The sequence below is a fragment of the Haliotis rufescens genome, unplaced genomic scaffold, assembly GCF_023055435.1.
Source record: "Haliotis rufescens isolate VD_foot unplaced genomic scaffold, xgHalRufe1.0.p SCAF_1, whole genome shotgun sequence".
Taxonomy (NCBI): Eukaryota; Metazoa; Mollusca; class Gastropoda; order Lepetellida; family Haliotidae; genus Haliotis; species Haliotis rufescens.
The window spans coordinates 51,905,171-51,925,812 of record NW_025963779.1 but is presented as its reverse complement, the minus strand read 5'-3'; the positions used below and the strand labels follow the sequence as shown (position 1 = coordinate 51,925,812).

The 20,642-nt window shown below is 40.0% G+C and overlaps 2 protein-coding genes across 2 annotated transcripts in view; both read right to left on the bottom strand.

Annotated features, from left to right (window-relative positions):
• The window catches only part of LOC124131339 (uncharacterized protein RT0683-like), a 54,733-nt gene that overhangs the window by 5,334 nt on the left and 28,757 nt on the right, over window positions 1-20,642 (bottom strand). The gene's annotated exons all lie outside the window — the stretch shown is intronic.
• Window positions 14,446-19,016, bottom strand: LOC124131340. The gene is made up of 2 exons (XM_046494558.2): window positions 17,455-19,016; window positions 14,446-15,760 (listed from the first exon to the last, which is right to left on the bottom strand). Exon 2 carries the CDS (start codon window positions 15,518-15,520, stop codon window positions 14,549-14,551), a length of 972 nt encoding a protein of 323 aa, XP_046350514.2. The 5' UTR covers window positions 15,521-15,760; window positions 17,455-19,016; the 3' UTR covers window positions 14,446-14,548.

Genomic DNA, 20,642 nt, shown 5'->3' with positions numbered 1-20,642 from the left:
GACATGCCTCAACCAAGTCAGCGAGTCTGACCACCCGATTGCGTTAGTCGCCTTCGTACAAGCATGGGTTGTTGAGGGCCTATTCTAACTCGGATCTTCACGGGTATTTTTTTTTAATAATATGGCACAATGAAATTCTGTATATGTCCATAATAAATGTGTATAAGTAAATTGATAATATATCCATACACGCCAATCAAATGGGTTAGACTGCATACGGGTCATTGATGAACTCTTTTACAAGTCTATATTTCAAGACATGTATTTGATATTAATAATAACTCCTTAAAGCTACACAATGGCGACAAAACGGTACCAGCATCACAGATACCTATAATACATTTTTGAACATGAAATACATATAATTACTTTAAAGTTAAATCATCTATCTAAAAAGTAAATTAGAAGGATTAAAAACATACACTTCCGACATTTTTCGTATTTTTTTCGTTTGGAGAGAAGTAGTGACAGTAGTGACTGGTATCTGATGGGTGCAAACGAGTCGCTGTCTCAGATGGCTCTAATTTCGTAGCTCTATAGGGGGTATTCGCAGGACGACGACCCTTCGAATTTTTCCATTCTCAGGACGACGACCCGCCGGTACGCCTTTGTTATGTGGTGTTGTTTACAGACCGTGACGTAGTTTGTCTCACAGTCCCTGATCCATATTTTTTTCTCTTCCGCCCAAACCCTACTGCAATGCTATAGCCTCAAATGAAACAAGCCTAGATGTTCAACAGGTTCAGGCTGAAATTTCCATCTCACTTGGGCTCCTTTAGAATTTAATATAGTTTATCGTTTTAACCAAAATAATATATTTTCAGAGACTAAGCGTTAGTCTAACCGTGAAGTACAACTATCCAAAAGATCCCATGCATGTCTATATTTCTTCAGACAGACTCTCCATGTTCCTATCGATATGTATCAAAAGACAAATGAATTAAATATTACATCACTGGTGAATAGGTTATATGCGCATGTCAGCGTCGATCCTACAATATCCTTTTGCGCAAAATACATTTATACTGATAAATTAACGTAGTAATACTACGCAAATATATGTCCAGATGTATACATCAGTTTCATCTCGTGATTTTTATTCGTGCTTTTAGCTCTTTTTCTACAGGAGATTATGGGGTGTTACATCACACCAGAAAGCCAGGTCCAAATTCAAGTCATAATTTCATGGCCCATCTTGTATGTTGGAAACCAATATCGCAATATGGCTGGTGGTGGTATTTCCCCGATTACTCACATAATTAATCCATTACTTCATGAGCGTTCTACAATCATCTACGATCACTATCTATAAGGAGGTATATCTGTATTCATCCAAATGTCCACATACATATGTATTAAGCATTTCCCACATTCTTCCTTAAAAGATAAATGCTAAGCATTTCCTCTGTATGTATTTATATATGTAAATATCGTTTTTATGTCAACGCTGATGCAGTGAACGTACCACAGACCAGATGCTAGAATAACATCTAATCTCTGAAATGAACATATTTTACAGAAAAAAACCATGTGTTAAACAATAGTTATAAAATATAATAAAAAGGCGCCAAGAGACTTTCTTCATTTTGCTAAAATTTTGGGCTGTATTGGACATATTTGTTTCGGGGTCTGTATGACAGACAAACCTAATGCTTTTAAGTAGATAAGTAAGTATAGCTGTTGTATATATTCAAATATGTTTGTGATTAACCCGACCTTGAAAATTATTGAAGGATGAGTGGTAACTATTTATGTCATTATTTCAAATTAGAATGCTAGCACATCAGGAAAGCATAGCGCTTTAATATACGTAATAACTATCTTGTTAGCCCAATAGTGTTTTAAGTAAGAGCAACATGTATATCGAGAGTATAGGTTTGGTGCGTGACTTATCACACATTACTGTCAGAAAGTGTGTACATTCTGTTTATCGGCAATAAATGACATAAGGCGATTCATGCGGATAAATACGATTTACTTCAGAACCAGTACAGATTACTTTAGGTTAGGGGAAAATGTATGTAATTAACAGAACTTTGGATTTCGGCAAGCTTCGTGCTCAGGTGGTTGTTTAGGCGGGTTTAAAGGATTCGGGTCCTGGCTTGGGCTTTGTGTTGGACGTGTAGACGGCATTTCCAGGTTTGACGTATCAATGACCAAAATGATGTCTGATGCAATTCTCTATTTTGACTTGTACCGTGTGTTTCCGTGCCTTTTCGGGTGAACAATTGGCTTGCTTTTGCATGTGTTTGTGGCGGGTGCCACTAGTGGATCGGGATGAGCTCGCCTTTTTGCGAGCACCCAGTGTCATCATTTTTTTATGGTGAATAATGAAACATGCTCCTGGTGTTGTCGGAATCGTGCAGTTGGCGCTACTTTTGGCAAGGGTTTCTTGTGATGATGGAACGGCTTATGTCGTTTTTGTCAACTGATAAACATGTGATATAATGTCAGTGTATATGGTCATGTAATTAAGTAACAAACCGCGGGTGGGAGTTGTTTATTGTACGATAAACAACGACCATGACTCGTTTATTTTTTATATGAGATATCAACATTACGTACAGCCTCTTTGAGGGTGTTAAATTAGGACAAAAGTACACACTTTAAAAATATTTACCCGTACTTAAATAATGATTCCCTGAATAGAATCCGACCAGATAAATCCAGATAAATCCATTTTATGAACAGGAGGGTTTGAATTTGGTCTTTCCCGCATATTCTCACAATTTTCTCGTCGATTATCTGTACCTTTTCTCCAATACCGATTGTCATTTCGCTCTCACTTTCGGATGCGATTGTTCGGGCATTGCATTTATCTACCTTCCCCAGCTACATATATTGGGAACAACTCACTAGACACTTCCCTCTAACAAATAACGTCAAATTTACGACGTCCTCATGTTGCGAGTGCATGTTCGAATCTCCATAAATGACGTCATGATAGAACAATGTTTTATCGTGAAATAAATATCGCTTCCTTATTCTTTGTTCTTTGTGATTTATCGCGTAGCTGTCTTATATCATCAAATGTCAATTTTTCATTGCTTTATCATGACGTATCCGTGTCATGACCAATCATGTAGCAATTAGCATAAACAAATATCGTTGACTCCGACATAGAATAGTGTCATGATATATGATTATCCTTTGGTGTGCAATATTTCTGGTTGATAAATTTAACATATGCTTGGTTACTTTTAAGAATAGCGACTATACATTTTTATATCACTTTTCAGGTCACTGTAACATTTGCAAAATAAAACAAATTTAATTATACAACTGAACCTAAATGTATGTATTTTGTAATAACCTTAAGTTGCTGAGTGCGGCATTTTAGACAATAAACAAAACATAATATCTTTAAGAATTATGTTAACAATGCCGATGCTAAAAAACAATATCCAAAATGTCCATACCTCTTTCTCTATGTTTAATATGAAAACATAATAATTCTTTTTAATAATCTGAAGGAATAATAATGACAATAATATCATAATGATATCATCATTATTTATGTTACTTATCCTCAACTGAAGTAGTCCTCAACACTATACGTTCAGTGAAGAAACCCATGAACATATTATCTATGTAACATACATTAATGGAAATTAGATGAACAGTTGAAATTATCAAATGATATTATTCGATCGAACGTCTATCATCCAATATTACATTATTAAATTGTGAGACTACAGTGATTTTTGCAAGACTACACTCACAAATGTCATGACCCAATTTAAGCCAGGGTTCTATACTCGCATTAATGTGCTGACTTATTATTGCGTTTATTTCATGATTTACAGTATTCATGAAGAACATTTCACGTGGGACCAACAGAGGGAATTATGACTATCGACTATTTTTTTATATTTAGCTAGCTCAAACGATCTATTGGTTTGATTTATTGTTATGATATCCATAAAATAAGTACTTACTAGGATCCGTTTTTTTCCGTTTTTGTTGTTCTTTGTTTAACGCCACACGCAGCAATATTCCAGCTATATGACGGTTGTCTGTTAATAATCGAGTCTGGACCAGACAATCCAGTGATTGATATCACGAGCATCGAACCATGCAATTGACATACAATGACATGCATCAACCAAGTCAGCGAGCCTGACCACCCGATCCCTTTTGTCGCCTCTTACGACAAGCATAGTCGCCTATAACGGCAAGCATGGGTTGCTGAAGACCTCTTCTAACCCGGATCTTCAAAGGTCAAGTGGGATTCAACTGATATATTAAGATGAAATAAAAATGAATTATATGTGCTGTTTACATATCAAATGTTGCCAAATTGTTACAAAACGTTTGGCCACAGCAAGGCTACGTATTCACAACTTATTATGGTAGGCACAGTATAACTCATGATTCAGGACTGAGGGAGGGCCGTATTCCTCCTTGTGGGTCACCTGCTTGGCAATATGGGACGTTACAACTGCAGGGGGTGAGGGCAGTTAAGTTGATGGTACAGACAGATAACAGAAATCATTTTACAAATACGAAACCTCATTCCACAAAGGAAGAGGCGAAAGCTGAAACTTGGTGAGATTAACAGAACAAAGGCAGTTATTTCTAGTTTCTTACTGACTCTCGGGGATACATTTAAGTAGAATTGTACAGCATACAAAAGGGCTACGTAGTTCGGGTAGATATGTAGAATGCCCGGCCAGTATGACCTTTGAGACACCATATTTTCAGTCATTAAAATGCGTAAAACAGTTTTGAATAAAAGAAAACACTATAAGTGAGTGAAACAAAAGACATCAGTACAGGAACTCCCAGTCCCCCAACCCCAAATCTGCATGTATCAATACTTCAATACTCATACCTGCCATATCCCCAACTACTTAACTTACTTACACAATCATCTCACTGAATGTTCGCCAACCTTCGTATCACAACGCATGCACGCACGCACGCACGCGCACACACATCGCATTCATCTTTCCCCTTTATCCCTACAGCCATCTCATTATGTCTACGTCAGCTATCATGCATACATGCGCATGCTTACATACATAATCCATCCTTCCACCATTCCCCAACACCCATCGAACTATAACTATATCCGCCTTCATGTATCGGTATTCGTGCTTACATACATAAATCCTCCTACCATTCCCCTACATCCATCGCACTATAACTATAACTGTAACCGCCTTCATGCATCCGCACTCATGTTCACATTGCATTGCATGCATCTAATTACACGTTTAAAATATCGGAAATATTTAAATTTACAATATGTATATAATTATTAAATATCAGCAAACAGAGAGTATTATAACACAATAGATTTCATCCGTTCAAACATCACACTAAGAAGGGCAGTCTGGAATTTTACAATGGCATCAGAATGCACCAAGACGTTCAGCTGGTCAGGAGGTGAGAGTTGCGGAAAATTGCGATAAACTTCAGTTACAGATCTCCATTACGAATATCTAAATTGTGAATAAAGATCACAGCTTGCTATTAAGTGTACTTCATCCCTGCAGATTTAGCAATTTCCTTAGCTGTAAATTTTATGTCTAAATGCTCATAGAGACAAAGACCCAAATGGTTATAGGCATGACCATATTAAAGTCCATGCAAATATCTCCACATTTAAAAACAAAGCTAGATTGAGGCTTTGAAGGCATTACGACGTGATACACATAAGGAAGAAAATGTATGGATGTCAACGTCTTTATTATGAGGAACACAACGTTTCGGAGTAAAAACTTACTCCTTCATCGGGTGAATAAATGCTATGAGGCAGAGAACATATATACTAGAATGTACCTGTAAGAACAACAAAAGTAAAAAGATAGCAAAGGAGGAAACGCAACCAGGGAAGCCAACAGGTAATTGGCGCTAATTACCCCGGCCTCCCGTTTGCCCATTGTCCATTGCCCATTACCAATAATTCATAAGATAAGCTTTGGCTTTAATTTGTCCATTGATAATCAACCACCAACGTCTATTATCTCAACCCTAAAAAAGTACGAGAATCTCTACTTTACTGAGAAAGTGTTATCCAAATATAACATTTGTTACATTTGACCACGTTCTTAATGGGACCCGTAAAGATTCCGGAGTAGAATAGGTCTTCAGCAACCCATGCTTGCCGTAAAAGGTCACTATGCTTGTCGTTAAAGGCGACAAACGGGATCGGGTGGTCAGGCTCGCTGACTTGGTTGATGCATGTCATCGATCCCAATTGCGTGGATCGATGCTCGTTATATTAATCACTGGATTGTCTGGTCCAGACTCGATTATTTACAGACCGCCGTCATATAGCTGGAATATTGCTGAGTGCGGCGTTAAACAACAAACCAACCAACCAACCAACGTTCTTAATGGCATAGTGTGTTCGAAGCTTTCAGCCATGGGAGCCGTGCCATTTTTCACTTGTCAGAGGGGTACACAAAGTACGTGATCTGGACTTACAGTTGTCTGACTTTTATTTTTGGTGGAAGCATCGGTGGCTGGGTTAGATCGCTGACTTCGTGTGCTGGTGATTGGGTGCCTCACTCACAGTGTAGATTCTGTACTTTACTAAGAAAGTGTTATCCCAATTATAACATTTGTTGTCAAGAAAGCACAATAAATGTATATTCGGCTTTGGATGGGTAATAATATCACAGACATTTACGGATATTGATAACGACTTGAAGGAGCTGCGTAATGCAAGTCTTCTCAATTCAGGGATTGGTAACTCAAAATGTGTGTGTGTGTGGGGGGGGGGGGGGGGGGGGGGGTGCGTGCGTGTGTTTGGGAATGATGAAAACAAACACGGCCACCAGTCACTAAATGTGCGTCACAATTATTCTGTCTTCTTTCATTAGTCATCTGAAATAACATCCATAACTTGTGCTTCCTACTCGGATTTTACGCCGCCTTGGCAATATTCCAGCAATATCACGGCGGGGGATTCCCACATTGTGCCTATGATATGCAGAGAATCGAACCTGGACTTTCGGCACGAGGAGCGAACGCTTTTACCACTAGGCAACGCCAGAGGCCTTTATCGTATGATCAACTATATGAGTTTTCATTTTTCAAATGTTAAAGTTTGCAATCACAGATAATGTTTATCACCACTGTAAAATGCAAGGATATCAGCATATCATCACCATCACCATCACCATCAGTAGCAGCATCGCCACCGGTATCGTTATCCCAGGTATATACGGTACTCCACACAGAGATTAACAAAGGGCATCTATTTGATCAGGGGTTATATCATAGCTGTGCGTCAGTATATCCAGTTTCTGTCAGTGCAGAAAAATACCAAGTCGGTCAGCTGTGAACACGGTTCTTCAGCATCGGGCATCAGGTGATTTTCTTACGTCCTTGACACACAAAGACCTCTTGACATGATGTAACTTACCAGGGAGAGGGGCTAGTCGGATTGCAGACACGAGGTGGATGTCGTCCAAAGAGTGTTACGAACTACCAGAAACCGTTTCATAGATCATGATTTCTGTCTAGGAAACTATTCATTACTGCTGTACATTATCAAATATATTAGAACAGTAAAAGAAAATAACGACACCAATTCTCAAACTGTTTAAAATTATATTCCCAGGATATGTATACACAACCGGGCAAAAGAAAATGCCTGCCATTTTAATATCACTCCTGTGTACTGTGAAATTGCGACCCCAGTGTTCCTTAAGACGTCATGTGCACGTTACCTGTTGTGAGACACTGGGGTGGTGTGGGGGGGCGGGGGGGGGGGGGGGGGGGGGGGGGGGCGTGTGCGTGCGTGTGGGGGGGAATGATAAAAACAAACACGGCCACCAGTCACTAAATGTGCGTCACAATTATTCTGTCTTCTTTCATTAGTCATCTGAAATAACATCCATAACTTGTGCTTCCTACTCAAGTTACCAAACACACCCTGTTACCACACACGTACAAGATATATATTACGCTTAGGAGAATTTACGACTGTGCGTTGATACATGTACTTCTAACTCCTGGCTGGCATGCAATGACATATTTCTTATCGCCAGGGATCACAGTTGTGATACCAGTCTCCCTCAAGGAGACGTCTGATTAACTCTTTGCTTCGTCAATGCTTCGTCTAGCCCAAACTGGTAACTGGTACCGCTAGCAACGATACAATGGCGTACAAAGACTTACAATGAGTCAAGCATCCGTCACTCGATTTCCATGTTCTTGCATTTAGAAAGCACGATTGATTCTTTGATTGATAGATTGTTTGAGTTAATTGATTGGTTGATTGATTGAGTTAGATGACTGAGTTGTTTTATTAAATTGTTTAATTTGAGTTGTTTTATTGATTGATTTACTTGTCATATTGATTGTATTGTTTTATGAAGTTTTTTGGTTGTTTTATTGGTTGTTTTATTGGTTGTTTTATCTGTTGTTTGAGTGAGTGAGTGAGTGAGTGAGTGAGTGAGTGAGTGAGTGAGTGAGTGGGTGGGTGGGTGGGTGAGTGAGTGAGTGAGTGAGTGAGTGAGTGGGTGGGTGAGTGAGTGAGTGAGTGAGTGAGTGAGTGAGTGAGTGTGTGAGTGAGTGAGTGAGTGAGTGAGTGAGTGAGTGAGTGAGTGAGTGAGTGAGTGAGTGCCTGTTCCACTGGTATGTCCGGACTTGGGTACGGATCACCGGCTTACCGTCATCGATCTAGATATATCTATGCCGGAATAGGTCATCTCGATTAATGTATTCAGGAACATCTCGTGAACAACATTTATTGAAAATGCTACCGAAGAATATTCCACATAACCATTAACGAACTTCTTGAATGTTGTCACGCCATTTATTCAGACAGATCTCGAAGATATGTTAATATTTATGCTAGGACAACGGACTAGACATCGCGAGGTCGGTTCATAATCCGTAAAAGCCTGTGATATGTCATGAATAGCCCATTGCATCTCCTGTACAAAGCCTTTTTTGTGCGTGTTGTCACAGAGCCACAAACTTAGGTCAATGGATCAGATAAAAGCAGGACTGCTGGAATCGGTTGAGGTCAACTTCCCATGGCATAAACCCCTACTTGACAACCGCTTAAAGAAAGTGCCGCCTTTCATGCTGAAGCCTCCAAACCGTATCTGTAGTGTTTGCCACGTCATCTGCATATAGGAGAGAACATACATTTGGAGCATCTTCTGAAATATATATACCTTTACAGTCTGATATTGTCATCTCCGTTGTAAGTTCATTTATAAATAAGCTGAAAAGTAACGGGCTTAGCACACAGCCTTGTCTTGTTCCTTGAAAACACTTGAAAAATTCTGGTAAACCACAGGAAGTTTTGACACACGACTTTAATTTGGAATACATATTTCGTAGAATAGTCAAGATATTAGTAATACCATGTATATCATAGTTGATGAGTCGGTACCAAAGATGAGAATGGTTTACATTGTCGAAAGCTTTCGAGAAGTCTATGAGAAAACAATAAAATCGTCCACCCGACTTCGAGAGATATTTCCTGATCATTCCATATAAAGTGAACATGTTATATACGGTTGCGTAGCCCTTCCTAAATCCAGTTTGATTTTCGTATATGATATTGTTATCGGATGTCCACTGTTGTAATCTTTCGTTCAATATTTTTGTGAAGACTTTTATTGATAAAAGGGAAATACCTCTATAGTTGTTTACGTCATTCAATGATCCCTTCTTGTGGAGAGGACATATTATAGCTTTACACCACTCGTCAGGAAAATTTCCAGTTACAAGAATCTTGTTGAAGAGATTGTAAAAGAACAGGCGATATGACATCAACAGAATGAAGTAATATTTCTGATGATATACCATCACATCCCGGCGACTTGTTCCGCTTTAATTCTCCAATTGTTCTAGTTACCTCAGACAAAGTTATAAGTGCATTTAGGAAATAAGGTGTCTTAGAGATAAGACATTATTTACCGTATCTTCAATTGTTGTATCTTTTCGTTCACTATTTAATAAACTTTGAAAATGAATCAGCCAATCATGTATCATAGGCAGTTTGGCAGGGTATATAGGTTTTAACAGGGAGTCTATATGTTTTAACAGGGAGTGTATATACGTTTTATATATTCCCTTAATTAAGTAAGTTGATTATATCTATTTAAATAAACAGAGTGCTGCCAATACAAATTATAACAGCAGCTGGGGTATCATTACCATGGCCAGCAGCACAGAGTCATGTGCGGGTCAGCGGGTTGTAGTTAATGCCAGAGAATGGCCGGTTGGCCACTGAAGCTTAACTTTGTGGATGAGGTGCGGGATACTGCAGGCTGACCATGTATGTAACGTAACACGAGACATTGCAGTCTGACAGTGAGGGTTAAAGATAGTACGCTTTCTGTTAGTCGGGACTTGACCCTCGGACAGCGGCTAGGCAGGTTGGCCCTCTTACGCCTCAGAGATCCTGCTTGGCCATACTACTATGTAGTTATATAGACATATTAAGATCACGAATAAACGTTGTTGGTCCCACAGACGGACTTGTGTGTTGTCATAAGAGAATTATCCGGTAGAGAACCAACGTCTACCTAGGATATATTGGTGGAGCTTCGATCCTCGGTACCTCAAACCCAATGCAACAAGCTAAAGAAGTTTGTCAACACAAAGTGAATCGTTATTTCGTCTGGGGTCCACAACAATCACGACAACAACCAACAACCAGCATTTTGGTTCGTCTATCCTCAAGCTATTCTGTGCTCATCATTATTGTCATCATTGTTCTTACTCGGAGATATTGTTACCATCCTAAAAGGCCAACCCCTTAAGCCGTCCCGGGGACCAGCAACATTTCCAGGATACAACAGAAAAAGAACCCAGGATTCCTTGTTTCGTCACAACCCTCCCTCAACCATCAAGAGGTGATTTCGAAGACTGACATTTTCATCGACGACCACTGTGTTAACAACATCAAGTTCCATTTAACCAAGACATTTGTTTCATTCCGGTAATTCCTGTGTGTTTGTGCCAGCCACTATCTCAAAAGAAACAGTCCTCAAAGGCATTGTGATTTGCAGTGAATATTTGTTGTAATTAATGTGCTATAGCCCTTCATATTTGTGACATTCGTAGGAACAGTTTTGGTAAGCATTATTTCATATATTGTATTACAATCAACAAGAATGACTTTTTACGCTCTGAAACCCCTCAATGCCAATGAACGTCTTCCCCTATCCTCCCCCGAAGTCTTGAGTCCTCCCATAGTATACCAGTCCTTACAGTCTAGAAATGGTTCAACCCAACAAGAAACTATTTTCACTCCCCGATGGGAAACCTTGTATGCAACCGGGTCACCACGACCTCGTTCACCACAGCTTCAACACCCCAAGGACCCCCAACAAACTCCCCCATCTTACTTGCCTCCTCCATCACAGTGTACCTCCCTCTCCTCACCACCCCCCTCCCAATCTGAAATACCTCAAACATGTCAGCTGACCAATCGCCCGAGACCCCACGCTGATAATCCTTCGTCCACTGATGATCGCACCTCTTTATTAAGACTCATTAACTGCTCCCGCCTCCCGCTCTCAATGTATGATGGCAAGGATTCCATTGCTGCTGTTTCATGGCTGAAACGCTTTGAAAACTTTGCTTCAGTACAAAAGTATTCTGAAGAAGACCAAACAAAAATATTCCCCCTTTATTTAACTGATCTCGCAGCTGAATGGTACGATGGTATCAACAATATTTCACTTATGTCTTGGTCTGAGTTGAGACAAGCCTTTTTACGGAGATATGCACCTTCCGCAGTAGGTCTTGTAACTCGACAAAATGATTTATTGGACAGAAAACAGAGGGAAGGTGAACCTTTCCGATCTTTCCTCCAGTCCATAAGACATGAGGCAGAGCTTCTACAAAGAAATGAAGACATGTACATCAAAGATCTTATTCTCCGTAATGCTCTTCTCAATATCCGCATGTTCATCCTGACACGCCCCCTCACCTCCTTAGAACAGGTCACAGATAGTGCGGAGATAGCCGAGGCCATGTCAGGGTGGACTGACTCCAGATCTGATGAAACCATGACCGCTATAAATGAACTCACAGTTAAAGTCAATACTCTCAACACCCATCATGTCAATGCAATAGGATCAGATATTGGGCCAAAGAAAGAGCATTCATGTCAGTCAGGATCCATTCCATCACCATATCCCCAAGCACAACATGTGATCCACGGGTCTCAGTCCCCAACTCATCAACCCAGGTCATCACAATACCGACCTTGCATGTATAATCAAGGACCCCAATCTGTGCCCTTTAACGACTCCATGGGATTCCAATGTGAAGATAACGCTCGTTCTCTTGACCAGTTCATGTGGTATCATCAAAACCTCTTGCTACGACGTCTTAGTATTGCTCATATTTTCACCACCCTCATTTTGACCATGTACCCTTTTGTAAACCTGGTGCTAACGAAACTCAACCCATACCTATCAACAGTCTATTAACGCTCATAGGATTTAATGTTCTTCTATTAAAGTGTACCCTTGGTGCGAGTGTGTGACAATGATGTCGATTTGTTGAAGTTCATTACATCATTAAAAACAGTGTATTTTATGCAAGATGTCTGGTTTTTACGTTATATATGGATTATGACTGTGGAATAGTGCATCATTTTGTGAGTGTTCAAATATCATTATGTAATATTCACATGTCTACTAGCCATTAACAGGTGTTCAGACGTATCATCTTTCATTATCTTTCATTTGGTGTTCCTTAGTAACTGCTCTTACCCATTATAGGCCCTTTGCTAGCGGGGGTTGGAAATGTGTAGTTACGATTATCTGTCCCTATGTGATTCTTAATACATCATTGAAAATGAATGCATATATATTCCCTATGTGAGCTGTTGTCTATTTATGAAAAATGTCAATCCTGTTTGAAGTATAAATGTGTGTTGAAAGTAGGTTTAGAATTGGCTTGTCTTATGTACTGTAAAGTGGAGAGAGAGAGAGAGAGAGAGAGAGAGAGAGAGAGTGAAAGAGTAAGATAGCTGCTGATAGGATAAATGAACAAAGAGATGACAGAATACAAAAGAAAAACTGACATGTATAGATATGGTAGATAGGGTGGGTCCGAGAGAGAGAGAGAGAGAGAGAGAGAGAGAGAGGGGGGGGGTGTAGTGTGGGTGCGAGAGAGAGAGAGAGGGAGGGAGAGAGAGAAAGGAAAGGAGAGAGAGAGAAACAGAGAGTGAGAGGGTATAGCGTGGGTGCGAAACAGAGACAGAGAGAGGTGAAGTGTAGGCGCGAGAGAAGAACAGATGTAGAATTGGGTGAATGAAGTGTTTGTCCACATGGGAATTATGAACTGACAAGAAAAATAGAATGAAAGAAAGTGAGTGAAGCAGAGCATACGTGAAAGCGTTATTTGTGAGGAGTGGAAATAACGAGAAGATGGAATAAGAACAAGACAGAACAACCGCTGTTATAGTCATCAATGTCTTTGTTCATTTTTTTTCATTGTACATATTCATGTATTGGTATATTTGTAAACGTGTAACTTCCTTGTCTGTATGGATAGCAATGCACCGATGTAACCACTGTATTCATTGTACGTATGTAGTCATATTGTCGTTACTGGAAATATTTCTGTGTGAAATTGTATCCAGTTCGACAGCAGTGTTTGTAGATAAAAAAAATCGTGGTCCACACACAAAATGCTGTACATTACATCAAATTCTCAGTTTAAATTTTGTCCAGTTAAAAAAAGAAAGAAAATTGCTTTATGTACTTTTTGCTTGTTTATACATTTCATATTGTTTTAAATATGTGGTTATATTGATAGATTGTCCACCGTACCTCATTCCCAATTCCTTATAAGGACGTGGGACACGTCCTTCTTTACAGAAATGGCATATATCATAGGCAGTTTGGCAGGGTATATAGGTTTTAACAGGGAGTCTATATGTTTTAACAGGGAGTGTATATACGTTTTATATATTCCCTTAATTAAGTAAGTTGATTATATCTATTTAAATAAACAGAGTGCTGCCAATACAAATTATAACAGCAGCTGGGGTATCATTACCATGGCCAGCAGCACAGAGTCATGTGCGGGTCAGCGGGTTGTAGTTAATGCCAGAGAATTGATAAATTGAACGAAACATACCTGGAAGTTGAAGTTTGATTGAGATTCTCCGAGGCACCAGGGAACAAGTGAGACCACGTGAGATTGCGCGTGAGGAATCGGCTTCAGTCTTTAACGTGTACTGTGGACTAGAACTAGAATTGATAACTAGCCAGGGAGGGAGGGTGTGGCACGTGGTCTCACTTGTTCCCTGGTGCCTCGGAGAATCTCAATCAAACTTCAACTTCCAGGTAAGTTTCGTTTAATTTATCAATTCTCCTTCAGCACCAGGTCACGTGAGACCCCGTGAGATTTAAAAGCAGGTCCACAGTACACAAAAGATAAACCAGAACAATTCTTTTTATAAACATCATGTTTAATCAGAATACTGATTCAAACCACCAATCAACCCTGCAGGGATATAATGTGAGCAATTCTGAACTAAATAGCAAGAAACAATACTAAATGCTAAATACTAAACACACATGAATCATCATTGTTGTCATAATCATTCTGAGATTTCAGACGTTGAGCTCATTGAGCTCAATACCGCTGACCCAAAGGAACCATCATGTTTCACAGGCTTACAATACAATTTTGTAAACACATTCTCAGAAGACAATCCAGCAGCTGCCATGATTGTTTGGATGGGTGTACCTTGACTACTGGCTGCACTGGTAGCAGCTGCCCTAGTGCTATGTCCTGAAAACACAGTAATGTCAATACCAGCCATTGCTAGGGTGTTCTTTAACCATCTTGACACAGTCTCTCTTGTGACCGGCTTATGAGGCCTTAAGTGACTCAACAGCAGTTGGTCATGGACACTATCTGTCCGGTATGCACTAGTCCTCTCTAAGTAGGATTTGAGACAACTCACCACACACAGTCTCTCATTCTCAAATCTCTCTAATTCTATAGGTTTCAAATGACTACCTGGTCTAGACTGCTTAACTAAATCAGTGAGAACAAAAAGTACTTTGTTGTTTGATTCTGACATATTTTTCAATTTGAGCAAATGTAATGACTGAGCTCTTTGACCAGAAACCAATGCTAATAACATATTCAATTTCAACGTCAAATCTTTGAGTGAGAGCTCAGAAGTTTCTCCCAGTCTATCCAAGTAAACAAGTACCGTACCAACATCCCATGTTTGATGGTACTTTGGCAGTGATGGGCGAGTGTTATAGACACCGCGTAAGAACCTCTTTATGATAGGGTGCTGACCAATTGGGAGACCAGATGGTAAGGTCAATATGGAGGACAAAGCACTGCGTGCTGTATTTATAGCGCTATAACCAACACCTGAATCATACAATTCTGTCAAGAACTTAATACATACAACTGGAGAGGGATCTAAGGGGTCACTGTTAGTTTTAACACAGAAAATGTTCCATTTATCCAGATAGGATCTGTACTGATGCCTCGTTGCCTTCCGCCAAGAATTCATAATAATGCAAACGGAGCTCTCAGGGAGCCCCATGCCCTGGAGACCTTGCCGGACAAATGGCAAACTAGAAGTAACATATTGTTGTGCAGGGGGTGTACTTTGTTGGGATTGTAAGGAAGTACCAGAGTCTGTCTGCCTCTGGGAAGTGCTCTTGGTGGGGAGACACACATCTTCAGTGCTGCAGGAAACCAGCTTTGGGTGGGCCAGTAGGGAAGAACAACAAGGCCTTCCGCTTGATCTGTTCTGATCTTCTGAACAAGTCGCTCCAGGACACTGAATGGGGGAAAGGCATAGAATGTATACTGAGCCCAGTCATACATAAAAGCATCAATTGCATAAGCTTCAGGATCTGGACGCCAAGAAAAGTACTTATCTATTTGCTTATTCAAACGAGAAGCAAACAAATCCACGCAGGGATTGAAAAACTGGCTAGTTAGCTTATGAAAAAGATTCTTATTCAACATCCATTCAGTCTCATCATGAAATACTCTACTCTCAGTATCTGCTTCAACATTTAAGGAGCCTGGTAAGTGCACTGCAGAAAACCACATATCATGTAACATGGCATGGAGCCATATGTCTCTTGCAACCCCACAACACAGGCGAGATTTAGTGCCTCCCATATGATTTATGTAGGCCACTGCCGTAGGATTGTCAATTCGAAGTCGCACATGATGACCTGCCAATTTGTCAGTGAAGCACTTGAGACCTAACAGCACAGCTTTAAGTTCAAGATAATTAATATTACCCACAAACTGCGCTTCATCGGTAGACCATCTACCTCCTGTCTTCTCACTGCAATTATCAAACACGGCACCCCACCCCAAAGCAGATGCATCTGTGGTAAGTGTATGGAAAGGGGAGAGACGGCTAACAGGAGCACAGCTGCCTCGAATGTTATCTGCCCACCACTTTAGGTCTGCTCTGCTAGAGTCTGATAGAGTCATGTTAGCTTCAAATTTTCCCAATGAAGATTTGAGGGCAATGTTCTTTTCCATTTCTAACTGCTTAGTGAACAACAGTCCAAAAGGCACAGCAATTGCATATGAAACCATGATGCCTATAATTTCAGCCACTTGTCTGATGGAAATCGCTTTATGCTTGCATATGTTCTTGTATTTCTCCAAATACTTCTCTATCTTCTTATCAGTGAGTGTAATAGTCATTGTTTTTGAATTCAGAATAAAACCCAAAAACACAAGAGAGCGAGTTGGGTCCAACACAGATTTCTCAAGGTTCACAACAAAGCCCAATCTCTCCAACCTAACTTTTGTGCTAATGATATTGTCTACACATCTTGAATAGTTCTCACCCTGAAGATAGGAATCATCAATATATGCAACATATAAATACCCCTCCTGGCGCAGATTGCTATACAGAGGTTTTAACAATTTTGTGAACACTCTGGGTGCTGGAGATAAGCCGAAGGGCAAACATGTGTATTCATATCTAACACCCTTCCATATGAATCTGAGAAACTTCCGGTGGTCAGGATGAATGTTTACAGTATAATAGGCATCCTTGAGATCTATGGAGCCCATGTAACAGTCCTGAGTCATGAGTCGCATTGCAGACAGCAAATGCTCCATCTTGAAATGGGCTTTTTGAACAGAGTTGTTAAACTGTTTTAGGTTCAAAATAACCCTGTAAGATCCATTGGGTTTAGGTACTAAAAACACAGTACTGATAAATTCTCCCAAACAAGGCTCGGCTACAACTAACACTCCCTTCTGAACCATTTTTTGTATTTCGCTATCTAAGTAGTGACTTTCAAATTTGTTCAGTTTTGTTTCACGGAACTGGTACTGACAGGGTTGTTCACAAAATTCAATCTTGTAGCCCTGAATGGTCTGCAAAATATGCTTATCACTTGTCAGTGCTTGCCATTCACTGGAGAAATTCTTTAGTCTACCAGCAATAAGATCAAGATTTGTGGTGTTAGGCATGTTAGAAGCCTTAGTGCTCACCTCTTCACTGTTTAGAACTTGAAATGCCTCTTCCCTCGAGGTTGTCCTCTGGCATTGTGGTAGAACGGCAGCCGAGGAGACTGCTGGTTTACACCTAAAAAACGACCTCCACGGCCTCGAGGTCGGAAGTTGCCTCTGGTCATCTTCAGGGGGTTGAACCGGTAATTAGGGGCCACATTGTTGTGCGGGATACTGCAGGCTGACCATCTATGTAACGTAACACGATACATTGCAGTCTGACAGTGAGGGTTAAAGATAGTACGCTTTCTGTTAGTCGGGACTTGACCCTCGGACAGCGGCTAGGCAGGTTGGCCCTCTTACGCCTCAGAGATCCTGCTTGGCCATACTACTATGTAGTTATATAGACATATTAAGATCACGAATAAACGTTGTGGACCCACAGACGGACTTGTGTGTTGTCATAAGAGAAATATCCGGTAGAGCACAAACGTCTACCTAGGATACATGTGAAGTTATTTTGTTATTAGGTTTTGAAGTTGTTAGCTTCTTCAGTTCCTTCCAGAGATCGCCAGTATTGTGTTTAACTGAGATGAGATTGTCCGATACACTTCTTTTAAAATCTTCTTTTTTCTTTCGGCAAACATCTCTGAAAAGATATTTTAATCTTTGATAATCTTGAATATCTTGGTGAAGATTGGTTATCCTGAGTTTATCAAGAGCTAGATATTTTTCTTGTTTTGCTGTCTCACAGTCACTATCCCATCATTGGGGTTGAGTCCTCATCTGCTGATCACGTGACGTTTGTCGTCTGCTCATGCATTCAGCAGCTCTACCGTAGAAGTCGTTAATTAATAGTACAGCCTCTTCTATGTTGTTTTCAGCTTGATTTACAATCTCCGCAATTAATTCCGCTGCAGTTTCATCTCTGATTAGTCTCTGGAACGTGTCAGAATATCTAGAATCCCATTTATATTTGGTGTAAGATATTCATTTTCCATACTAGCTTGCTGTTTTGCTACAAATTCACCTATGGCTGGAAAATGATCTGAATCATCCAAGATACCAATCTTGAAAGCATTTATCACTGGAAATGAAGATGAACTAACAATCAAATAATCTACAACACTTTGCCCATTTCTTGAAACACATGTAAATTCACCGTCTCGTCTCAACGTCCCCGCACACAGTCACAGCCAACATCGCTATCACGAAAAGCGTGGCCACTGACACCGACACACACAATGTGTTAGTTCAAACTTTACGCTTGGTTTTCGTCTCGAAAAAGTTCCTATCTTTACTCTCCAGGTATTGATATCTACCCCCATACCTTTCGGAGTGCTTTGCTTTCTTGTTTTGTGAAAATAAAGATCCACGATGTTCGGGAAAGGGAAAGAAGCGCAGAGTGATGACAGAAAACAGAATGCTTTGCCGGGCTGTAGATGCTTTCGTCAAACCCCATCTTCACGAGGCAAGGGAGTTAAAACTGACTAAAAGCCCAGTGTGCACTCCTGCCGAACTTTGCTGGAATTTCTTGGCTCGATCGTAATGCTACTAGTGACCAAACAGATTCAACCTCTCACTTGCATTTGCTTCAAACAAAATGGCGGCGCTCAGGTCAAGACGACCTGATCGATATTTCAAATCTATATTGGGTCTCACTTTGCGAAGTGTGCTCCGAATCAATATTTGACCCTGATTTTGGCTATGAAAGTATAATAGCGGAAGGAAATATTCCATATGTTTACACATTTTATATATTTAAGTGTCATTTAGAAGTCCCGTTTTCAAAATACTTTTATGATATATTTCGGATAGGATAAAATGTAATAATAATTATATATGATATACCAGATTCCGCCTTTATTGTTTCAACCGGAATATGAGCCAACATCTTTTCAATGCTTTATCAATAAGCCAGTAGGTGTTTCTATCGCCCGTCCAAGGAGGTCGTCATCGGCGGGACGTCTGAGTAAGGACAATACTGGCTCGGGTCAGCTTTTAGAGAAGCGTTAAACATTGTTGCTTGAATCCGCGTCGGTAAGGTTTTATTTTCGTTAAATGACACTCGATCGCACAGTAAAATTTTAGGAGAAGTGCTTTTGACGTTGATTTACAACAGAAATGAGGTCAACTATGACAAGCCTAGAACTGTTAAAGTTACGAATTGATACCCGAGGCTAGGCGTGCACTAAATAATTATTTTAGTGTGCGACATGTCTACGATCTGATGGCGTTAACTTGCCCATACGTGCAGGGACACAGAATAAAGTCCTTTCATCTATTTATTTGTAGTTATTTATATCTGATGCTGACGGTGGTTATGCCAGATCGAACTGATCTCAATTATTTAAATCATACCCGCAATGTCCCGTTGAACTTCAAAATGAGCGAACGATATTACCACTGGGTTAGTCATTTACCATAAAATCCCGTTTATTCAAATGGACATATATTTTCCATAATCTATACCGTCATTATTTTGGCAAAATGTGTAAATTAAAACGTACTATGTAACCAAATTAACGGAGATAGTTCTAGTGTATTTTAAAAAAGATGCTTCGGATTTTAAGTACAGCATGCGAAGTCAGTCAATTCCGTTTCATCGCTATATTGTGGCATTGCCTAAAAGTCGGGCCGGGCCGGGCCAAGACGGGCCAAAGTGTTACTGGCTAGTTACTTCATTATCGGCGATCATACCTACATATAATTGATGCAACATACACACATGACATTAATGATCAATCACCAAACAAATAAGTGCACCATAAATAAGTAATTCGGAGTAAATCGCTTGAAAACCAGAAAGTGGAGCAGTGTGTAAGCGTCTCTGATCTTGGTAACATGTAAAAGAGCAATCGTTAAACGAAGTAAGATTTGAAACGTATCAAATACTTCTAGTTATCGTGATACAAATTTCCATCTGTGAGCATAGTGTTTATATTTATAGGAACTTTCTATATATAAGTAAATACCACTTTATAATGTCACTGATCGTCGTATTTAAAGCAGACACGTTGGTTAAAGTAGACCACTTCTCCCTATACTCTCAACAGTCACACAGGTGTTCGGTCCGACTTGGCCCGGGCTGTCAAAATCAACTTTAAACTCGCATATGTATCATCAAATGGATTCACATCTATAAACTAGTATAATATCTACCTAAACACCACTTTATAGCGTCTCAGATCACTGTACTTAAAGAAAACAAGGTGCTCAAAGTGAAGCAT